Genomic DNA, 11,044 nt, shown 5'->3' on the forward strand with positions numbered 1-11,044 from the left:
TGCTCTGACAGGTAAATGAAGAGACTGACAGGTAAGTCTCTACATATACCTATCACACCACTCTGATTGGTTAGCTTAACATCCACGAATCAGAGTGCTCTGTGTCATTTTACACAGCGTGGGAAAGTTCTTTTGAAAGTAACCAATCAGAGAGTTATGAGTCAAATTACACAGCGTGGGAAAATTCCAAAAGAACCAATTCAGGTCTTTCAGGCTTTTGGTAGATAGCTCCGTGGGAATTAGGGAGTTATCTACTAAGCGGCTGCAAAAGAACATCCGAAGTCAAGAAATTCCGATGTCCCGAAGTTCCAAAATTCCGAAGTGCCGAAGATCCGAAGTTCCGAAGTTGCCGAAGTACCGAAGTTCCGAACTGAAGTTCCAAAGTGCCGAACTGAAGTTCCAAAGTGCCGAACTGAAGTTCCAAAGTGCCGAACTGAAGTTCCAAAGTGCCGAAGTCCTGAATTTCGGAATGCCTAGCCGAACCAAATTTTTTCCCTATGCACATCCCTAACAAATAGGACAAAATAACAGAACAAGTCAATGTGCATAACTTTTTACCCCCTCCAAAGTCAATACTTTGTAGAGCCACCTTTTTGCCCATTCCTCCTTGCAAAACTGCTCCAACTCCTTCAAGTTGGATGGTTTGCGCTTGTGAACAGCAATCTTTAAGTCTGACCACAGATTTTCTATTGGATTAAGGTCTGGGCTTTGACTAGCCCATTCCAACACATTTACATGTTTCCCCTTAAGCCACTCAAGTGTTGCTTTAGCAGTGCGTTTGGGGTCATGCTGGAAGGCAGGGCCGTCTTTAATATCACTAGGACCCTGGGCAAAACATTTTCTTGGGCCCCACGGGCAAGGCATTTTCTTGGGCCCCATGGGCACCCCCACTCCCTGGCATGCAATTGCACTTTTCACATACATACGTACACAGACATACACATGGACAGACATACTGACACACACACACATATATACTGAGAGGCATGCTGACATCACAGACACAAACACACAACCTGACAGACATCCTAACATACAAACACAAAGACATACACTGACAGACATACTGAGATACAACCTACTGACACACATACACTGTCAGACATACTGAGACACACAGACAGACACACACACATACTGACAGACAGAAACACAGACATACTGACAGATTCACACTTTTAAATCTACTCCCTGTTTCCTACAAACGCCCACCGGGTGGCCCTTACTGCATGGGCAACCCAGTGGGCCTCCTTAATGTGCGTCCCCAAGATCCTGTGGATACTTAAAAGATCACTATAGTGTCAGGAAAACAAAGCGGTTTTCCTGACACTATAGTGCCGTGAGGGTGCCCCCACCCTCAGGATCTCCCTCCCGTGGCGATGAAGGGGTTAAACCCCCTTCAGCCACTTACCTTAATCCAGCGCTGGGCTCCCTCGGCACTGGTGACCTCTCCTTCCGTCCAACGTCAGCTTTCTGGTCCAACGTCACTGGAGCTGAATGCGCACGCATTCAAAGCGTCCATAGGAAAGCATTTCTCAATGCTTTCCTATGGACGCTCTGTGCGATGGAGGCAAAATTTGCCTCCAGCGTTGCAGATGCGCCTTTAGTGGTTGCCTCTAGTGGAGGCAGGCTTAACCCCAAATGTAAACATAGCAGATTCTCTGAAACTACTATGTTTGCTTCTGAAGGGTTAAAACCTGAGGGACCTGGCACCCAGAACACTTCATTGAGCTGAAGTGCTCTGGGTGACTATAGTGTCCCTTTAATATCAAGGAAGCTGCAATCCAAACTGGTTTTGGGATGCTTATGGCTGTGTGAGAGTCCCTTACAGCATGTGGCCCTTTAAGTGCAACATATAGCTCTGCATTTAATACTGGAAATGCTTAGAGAGACATTTTGTAAACCTGAGTTAACCCCTTGAGTGCCAGAGGCATGCCCAACGTATTGCAAAACATGCATAGGGCTAATGTTTAGTTGCCACCAGATTTCCCCTTTGAATTGCAGACTCCCATGCCAAGCCTAGGGGTGGGCAATGTGTTGTTTTGCGGTTTAATCTGCACTTTTTATTATCTGAACTGAAATCACTGCTGCTGTTTTGTAATTTTTTTTTAACCTGTTCAGTGCTGGAAGTCTACCCATTACATACCCTAAAAGTTCCTGCCAGGCAATGTTTCACCAGGCGTTCTCTTAACCACTAAGTGACAAAGAAACATGTTAACTATTTGTGCACTGCTTGTTATTGTGCAGGGAGCACACTGACACTTGAAGGGTTAAAGCCACTATCAGTAAATACTTTGCTTGTATGGAGAAAAGGATATCTACTTTCAAAATGAAAAACATAAAATAAAAATGTATGTAGAACCTTAAAGGAAGAACAAACACATTGTGATCTATATCCTAAGCAGTGAATTAAAAACAGAGAATGATTTAAATTTTTTTAAAGTTTTGGCCCCAAATATAGCATATTCCAATTTACACATAATCCCAGCTTGAATATTTCAGACTGAACATTTGCAAATTAGCTTTTCAGTGAAATTCACTGTTTAGTGAAAATACCCCAAAGTGATTTGTGATGCTTATAGGTTGCAAACACTGCAATAAAATGGCAATATTATTAAAAATAAATAAAGGACTTGCTCTAAGCAATATATATATATATATATATATATATATATATATATATATATATATATATATATATATATATATATATATATATATATATATATATATATATATATGAATGATCATGAGATGCTTGCCAGAACTGGTAGAGAATTTTGCTTCAGTAATAAAATAGCATTTATATTTGTTTTAACTCTTAACTTGAGTGTCAAATGCTTTTCTCAGACACCTGGTACATACAGGGTTAATAGTGACTTGTTTATAAACTGAATATAGGAGGATTATATTAGGAATATTGGTCTTACTGCATGGTACAATAAATACATTTACATGGTCCAAATGTTCTTCCCCCAGCACTACACAATCCTTCTCTTTTCCCCTTTACATAAAATCTTTTTAAATGAAATCCTGATTAAATATGGTGTACATCACTGGGTTCAAAGAGCTGTTACAGTATCCAAACCAGAAGAAAAATTATCAGGGGTGAACAGCTCGTACATATAGCAGAGAGGGTGTATATAAAAAAGAAAGGGAACCAGCAGATGACAAACACCTGAATGACTACAGACAAGAAAAATGTGAACCTCTTCTCACACTTTTAAGTTTACTCCCCGTTTCCTACCTTGAAGGATTGCTTCCCTGGTGGCCAGAGTGGTGGCTGAGGCTGTTGGGGGTTGCAGACTGGCAGTCTGGACCAGCCCTCCTCCTCTCTGCTTCCCTGGTGTGGTCACTCCCGCGCGGCTCTCTCTGGGAGGAAGTGACTCACGCAGTCACTTCCTCTCATGCTGCCGAAAGGAAAAGGGGCCCGGTCGTGCTGTTAAAGGGCCACAGAGTGCGACCGGGCCCCTGCTTACAAACGCCCACCGGGTGGCCCTTACTGCATGGACCACCCGGTGGGCCCCTGTGTGCGTTCCCAAGATCAGCATGCACTGGGGGCCCATGGGTGGAGGGCTGGAGGGAGAAAGTTGTTAAGGGCAGCGGGGCCCACGTGGCAGCTGCCTTGGGCCCCCACAGGTAAAAGGGCCCGGGGCAGCTGCCCCGTTTGCCCCGCGTTAAAGACGGCCCTGCTGGAAGGTGAAGCTCCATCCTAGCCTCAAATCACGCACAGAGTGGTACAGGTTTTGCTCAAGAATATCCCTGTAGTTCGCACCATCCATCTTTCCCTCAAATGTGACCAGTTTCCCAGTCCCGGCTGCTGAAAAACATCCCCACAGCATGATGCAGCCACCACCATGTTTCACTGTGGGGATGGTGTTCTTTGGGTGATGTGATGTGTTGGGTTTGCGCCAGACATAGCGTTTTCTTTGATAGCCGAAAAGTTTAATTTTAGTCTCATCGGACCAGAGCACCTTCGTCCATACATTTTGGGAGTCTCCCACATGCCTTTTCACAAACTCAAAACGAGCCATTTTGTTTTTTGATGAAAGTAATGTCTTTCTTCTGGCCACTCTGCCATAAAGCCCAACTCTATGGAGCGTACGGCTTATTGTCGTCCTATGTACAGATACTCCAGTCTCTGCTGTGGAACTCTGCAGCTCCTCCATGGTTACCTTAGGTCTCTGTGCTGCCTCTCTGATTAATGCTCTCCTTGCCCGGTCCGTGAGTTTTGGTGGGCAGCCGTCTCTTGGCAGGTTTGCTGTTGTGCCATGTTCTTTCCATTTGGTTATGATAGATTTGATGGTGCTCCTGGGGATCATCACAGATTTGGATATTTTTTTTTTTATAACCTAACCCTGTCCCTTACTTGTTTGGAGAGTTCCTTGGTCTTCATGGCAGTGTTTGCTTAGTGGTGCCTCTTGCGTAGGTGTTGCAGCCTCTGGGGCCTTTCAAAAAAGGTGTGTATATGTGCTGACAAATCATGTGACACTTAGATTGCACAAAGGTGGACATCATTTCACTAATTATGTGACTTGTGAAGGTAATTGGTTGCACCAGAGCTTTCTATGGGCTTCATAACAAAGGGGGTGAATACACACGCACATGGCAATTTTCTGTTTTCTATTTCTAAAAAATAGTTTTATGTATATATTTTTCTCATTTCACTTCACCAACTTAGACTATTGTGTTCTGATCCATCACATACAATTCAGAAACATTGAACTTAAGGCTGTAATGTAACAAATTTGTAAAAAGTCAAGGGGGGTGAATACTTTTGCAAGGCACTGTAGTTTTAACCCTGCAATGTAAAATATTGGCATTCAGTAGATATGGCACTGCATACAATGTAGGGTTAAAATGTGTTCCTGACAACCACAAGCTGTGCTTACATTGAGTCAATTTTACAGCTAACCTCCATTTGATTGAAGTAAGGATGCACTGGAAGCACTTTTGTGGCCCTAATTCTCCTCTGTGAGAAACATTGGATTGGATGAGAAGAAGAGAAGGCGTGATATCACGGAAGGCGAATCAAGCAGATACAAGGACTTAATCTCTGCACTGGAAAAAGGGGGGAAAAAGCGTAAAATTATTTCGTTATATTTTTTGTTTAGATTTAGGGGGATGAAGCTGACACTAAATATACAATGCCATATTAACAATAACCCATATACGGTGATCAATGTTTATGGACCTAATGTGAAACGCTTTTCATGAACAATGTTTGTGCACTGTCTCAGATGTATGTAGAGAAGAACTACAGACATATTTTGACATCAAAAATATATCTGTAGCATCAACAGAGAGCATATGGTTGGCACATAAAGCATATATGAGAGGGTCATTAATCAAACACGCTAGCCACGACAAGAAAGACGGAGAAATTGAGTATACCTCCATCATTATTTGCCCAACATATGGCTTTATTATAAAGTAACAATCTTGGCATCGGGGGTTACCCTACACTCACTGAAGGGCACCCTACAATGGGTTTCAGGTGCCTGTGGGTGCGATCTAGCAGTAGTTCTGCCGGTTCCAGGGTAGGTATCAAGCTCTTGCGGTTTTACTGTCTCCGGGACCCCTCGGATTCTGATGTTGTTGTGTCGATCTCTATCTTCATGGTCGGCTATTTTTTCCTCCATTTTTCAGCAATTTGGCCTCTACTGTGATATAGTCGTCCACTAGCGAGTTATGCGCCTCAATGATTTCTTTGGTCCTGTCTTCCAGTCTGGCGGTACGTTCGCCTATGGCATGGATGTCGGCTCTTATATCTGAGAGACACTTTGTGGATGTGAGTGTTTTAGCTCTCTTAGCATAGGTTGGACAAGAGGTCTGTAGCAGGGCTAGCAGGTTGTGTTGCTGTCGGGGCCACGTCCCTCACTTCCGAGTAAGAGGCCGGCGAGTCAGGCCTCTCTACGCCATCGTGAATGGTAGGCCTCGATATTGCTGGGTGTAGCTGCAGCATTTTTTGTTTAAGCTTTTTGGCAGATTTCCTAGCCATTGCAGTCAAGGGGCTGCAATGTTGCGTTCAAATAGTTGTTTTGCCGATATTTTGCTGTGTAGCAGGCTGTAATTGCCGTCAGCCGGGAGAGCTCTCAGCTCACACGTCCACTCTCATGCACTTCTAGGCCACGCCCCCAAAAACTATTTTTTAAAATTGTTTCACAGTTAATTGGGCAGACCTATATAGATATGGACAGGAACACTAAAGTGTTAGGAATGCACATTTTGTACTTTTAAAACAAAAAGTGATAGAGTCCCTTTAAATTTTATAGATTATAAATTCTCTACTCACATGCAGGCAAGCTCTATTACTAATACTTTAATCATAGAATCTTATCAAATAAATCAGATGATGTGCTGATGAAATGAAGTGTAACTACCAAATATGGTATGTGTATACTTTTCTAGCTCAAAGTTCAGATTTTCTGTGTAGAGCACAAAGATCACCAATACTTTGCTACAGTACACATGATTAAAGGACAGGAATTGCAATATGAAACCCTCTGAATTGACCATATTTGGGCACCAACAAAGGCATAATTCAGAAAATCGTTGGACATGTTTCATGACTGCTGATGCATGCTAATTTTGCTGTGGTACGTCAGCTATTTGTACAGCTGGTTAAAACAGATATGTCACTTCTGATAATTTCATGAAGATATACAGGGTTATTCTCTAAAGTGGAAATTCAAAATTAATTTCAAACTTAAAGGGACACTATAGGCACCCAGACCACTTCAGCTTATTAAAGTGGTCTGGGTGCACCGTCCCAGATCCCTTAATCCTGCAAAGGTAATTATTGCAGTTTTTCAGACAGCCACTAGAGCAGGGGTTCTCAACCCAGTTCTCAAGGACCCCTACTAGTCCAGGGTTTAGGGGTAACCCTGTTGTGTCTAAAGTGTTTGTCCCCCCCCCCTAAAAACACATTAGACACAGCAGGGTAATCCCTAAATCCTGGACAGTTCGGGGGTCCTTGAGGACTGGGTTGAGAACCCCTACACTAGAGGGACTTCCGGGCTGTTAGGCGACTTTTGGTCGCCTAACTGATGCAGGACATCCTCACGCTATGCATGAGGACTTCTAGCGTCCGTGTCCCAGGGGGTTAATGATGGGCGCGGTTAAAGACGATGGAGGCGGGGGGAGATATAGTGCCAGAAAACACGTTTGCTTTCCTGGCACTATAGTTTCCCTTTAAGTGCAGAGTAGACAAACTGAACAGCTATTTTTACCTTTGAATTGGATTTATAATTCACTTTAAAATTCCCACTTTAGTGAATAAAAATTATATTCTTTATGCAATGGTCATGCTGACAGCGTTACCAAAAGACAAAGTAGGATCTGCCTTATGGACTTATGGACAAGCCTGATGTTGACAAAAGCCAGAGCTCTGCTGTCAACTTGTGTCCAATCCCAGCAGTTGTGGGAGTGATGGCTGTAGGATTCAGGCATCGTCTTGCTTATCGCGAGACACGATTTATGAAGGCTTCCATAGACCAAAGTGTTGTACATTCGTGCATGTGCAAGAGTGCAGTACTGAAGTGAACCCTGGCAGATGCACCGCTGAAGAAGGTGGTGGCTGCTGCAAGGGACAGCCTTCAAGTAAGTGAATCTACCATTCACTGCACCTCATGGCCAAAGATTCTAACCTGAAGTGCCACCTTCAAAGGAGTGTGGTCTTTGCAAAATATGCAAAGTTACAGATCTGTATTAAAGGGTAATACTAAGCACCATAACCACTAAAGCTTAGTAGGCTACAGGTACCTCCTCTGGTTCTGTGTTGAACAGTTTACAAGCTTTGACCAAAAAAAAATAAATACAAAATAGGTGTCTCCCAGGCATTCATTGCACACCCCAGCACCTGCCATAGTGCTAATACGGAATTCACACTTCCTTATTCGTAATATCAATTTCATCCATATTTAGATGGTAGCGATTGCTTGAGCACAAAAACTGATACAAAATGGGCTATTTAACAAATTTGTTTGATAAGTGGCGATTGTCATTATTTTCATAGTATTCATTAAAGTGATCTAAAAAGTAACAGTTTTCTATACAATAAATTCCACCAGTTTTTGCCGAAATCTTCATTTGAGAAGACCAAAATAAATCTATTGCGTTGGCCAACAATGGTGACGATCTTAAACTTCTAGGGTGCAACACAGAAAAAAGAAATCCTTCTCCCTTCGATGAATATACTACAGAATCTGTACATTTGCTAGCACTGTAAATTACGTTTCATATAATGTTATTTTTTACAAAGTTATGTTTACCATGATATATACACTTTATTTTGAAGTTCAACATTTAAAGAGGTCAAAAATCAGTTGTGGCAAAAGTGACCTCGCCACTGGTTTTTGGAGAGGCCTGCTTGCCAGCCTCTTGCCCTGTGACTATGGTCCCTGTGATCTATTGCCCTTTAAAAAAACTATTTGGGCATATTGGGATTTGGCACAATGCCCCTTTAAACTTTTGAAGTGGTCGAAGTGAAACTTCGAACTACCGAACAGCCGGACCACACACAAGTGGAGTGTGCCGCCAATTTACCTCCCAGGCTGGGAGCTAAACCGCAGCCAAATTGACTAACGGCTGGGTGGTCGCCGTTCGTATAGTGGAACACATGGCGGCGGCCATCTTGTTTAGTTGAACGTGTTTTGTCGTTGAGTTCATGGAACTCAAATCTGACACGCGACGGCATGAACACCGCTAAACTTTACCTTCTCTGGAACTTCGACTCTTCGACGGGAGTCAAATAGCGTTCGACAATTCAAACGGCACTTTGACATTGCCGATGTGCACGAACGGTCCCCGTTCGACTATTCAAACGGAACTTAGACAACGGAAAATAGACCGACTGCACAGCCTAATTCTCTAAGAACTGTTTTGGGCATGAAAATGTGCGTGCGTGCGGTCGGTCAAAAGAGACTTTCAGGAGTTTCCTAAACCCCTGCTCTGATCTTGGTTATTTTTGGATATATTGTTCATCCAGATCAGGGCTATCCAGGGATGTATAATTTATGCGGATATGTTGAAGTTTTGGGGTGTTTCTGTACTTTGGGTAAAAATGTGTGTTTTTTTTTATTGTATCACAGGCGGGGGGGGGGAGGGTTGTGTGCAGTAACTGGGAGTGTTCAAGTGTAAAACTCTGTTTTTATTGGATTGTGAATTTCATGTCCTGTGCCCCACAAGGTCCACCTGGGCGGTAACCTTGTAGGGAAATACTGTATAAAAGAAGCAGCTGTACCATTAAACCTTCTGTTCTACTTCACCCTCAATCTAGAGTCCTGTCTCTTATTGGGGGAATCTGCTACAAGGGATTGCTATGCTCTTCATACTCCCTTGAATAATCACTAAGCTCTTGTAAGAGCTTGTTCCGGTTCCTGCTTCATTCTCTGGGGAAAGAGTGGTTCACCCACTTGAACCTGGAGCCTTGTCGTAGGTCCAGGGTGGGTAGGAGACGGCGAGACCCCAACCAAGCTGCGGCGGTTCGAGGGGTCTGCAGTGCTTATGGTGTCAAGTGGAGTGCTTGGAGCCCTCGGGAAGCACTAGGAGCATCCATCAACGGAGGTGCCCAGTCGGGGTGCCAGGTGATCCATTACATCAGTCATGGATAAACAATGTAACAATGTAGTTTGTGTATTTTCAATACATATACAAGTTAAAGAGACCATAACAGGTTGCTCAATATTTGTGTATTTTCAAGACATATACAAGCTAAAGAGACCTGTACTTCTGCTCAATATTTGAGGCTTCAGTTAGCCTCGGAAGGGACTCCACTCATTGGAAAAAGATTTAAAAAATTTGTACCTCATCACTTTCTTTCTCTCAATGGAGAGGTACTGATACACTATCTAAAATCATCAGCTGACCCGGTTTCTCATTGGGGAGGTACGGATAGGGAGGAAGGAGAGAAAAAAAATATATATATATATATGAGTTTATTGGAAGGTGGGGAGATCTGAAGTCAAGAAGGGAGGGAGGGATGGAGGGTATATCCACATGCAGGCTCTGCCTGCAAGGGAGAAGGACAATGCATCCATTGCCAGTGTGCAGTGTGCGCTAATGACAGATGTAAAATATGCACAGAATTGAAAATCCCTCACTGATATAATGCCTTATTATATACTGACATTACGCTGTCCCTCGCTGATATAGTGCCTTATTATACACTGACACTACAATGTCCGTAACTGATATAGTGCCTTATTATATACTGACACTATGCTGTCCCTCACTGATATAGTGCCTTATTATATACTGACATTACGATGTCCCTCACTGATATAGTGCCTTATTATACACAGACACTACGCTGTCCCTCACTGATATAGTGCCTTATTATACACTGACACTACACTGTCCGTCACTGATATAGTGCCTTATTATATATTGACACTATGCTGTCCCTCACTGATATAGTGCCTTATTATACACAAACATTTCAAACTTCCCTTGCACACTCATGCAGTGATAACACCTAATGCAGGAATCAATCTATCCATATAGTACATAGTACTCACTCACCTCCTTCAGACCCTGAAGGGGATTGTTGAAGTCCATCTGTAATAAGTTCCCTACGATGGGCAGAGCCAGGGGACCTGGAGGGAAGGACTTTGGGCGAGTCACCTTCCACCATAGGTAGCCCAACAGGACCAGAACAAGAGACAGGACTGTGCTGAGCTCCATGGTGGCTGGATTCTTTATGAAGTGATTTCCTGCTGCTGACACAAACACAAAGTACAGCCCACATCCTCCTCCCAGAATGGAGTCTGGTTACTGACATAGTGTCATGCCTTACTAGCAGGCTTTCTCACTGCTGCTACGGAGTTCAAAAACTCTCAGCATTCTCGGCAAGCCTGGTGATGGCTGACTGAGCATGATGGGGGTGGTAGAATACTGCAGATGTAATGGTGCCAGATTCTGCAAAGACACACTCTATCTATGAGGCACTGAATCCATGCTCTTACTGCAGCCATCAATTTATTCTTCAGACCGGGGAGAATTGGCTCATGGTTCCAGTGGTGCATGTCTGTTTCTACTATAC

General features: G+C 43.4%; 1 protein-coding gene across 1 annotated transcript in view; it reads right to left on the reverse strand.

The window, feature by feature from the left end:
* The window catches only part of LOC134578988 (cytochrome P450 2J4-like), a 32,603-nt gene extending 21,914 nt beyond the window's left edge, over window positions 1-10,689 (reverse strand). The window contains exon 1 of the mRNA XM_063438114.1: window positions 10,525-10,689. Coding sequence (XP_063294184.1) covers window positions 10,525-10,686 — 162 coding nt within the window. The 5' untranslated portion in view covers window positions 10,687-10,689. The remainder of the gene's footprint in view (window positions 1-10,524) is intronic.
* Between the last annotated feature and the right edge of the window lie 355 nt (window positions 10,690-11,044).

The sequence above is a fragment of the Pelobates fuscus genome, chromosome 12, assembly GCF_036172605.1.
Source record: "Pelobates fuscus isolate aPelFus1 chromosome 12, aPelFus1.pri, whole genome shotgun sequence".
NCBI lineage: Eukaryota > Metazoa > Chordata > Amphibia > Anura > Pelobatidae > Pelobates > Pelobates fuscus.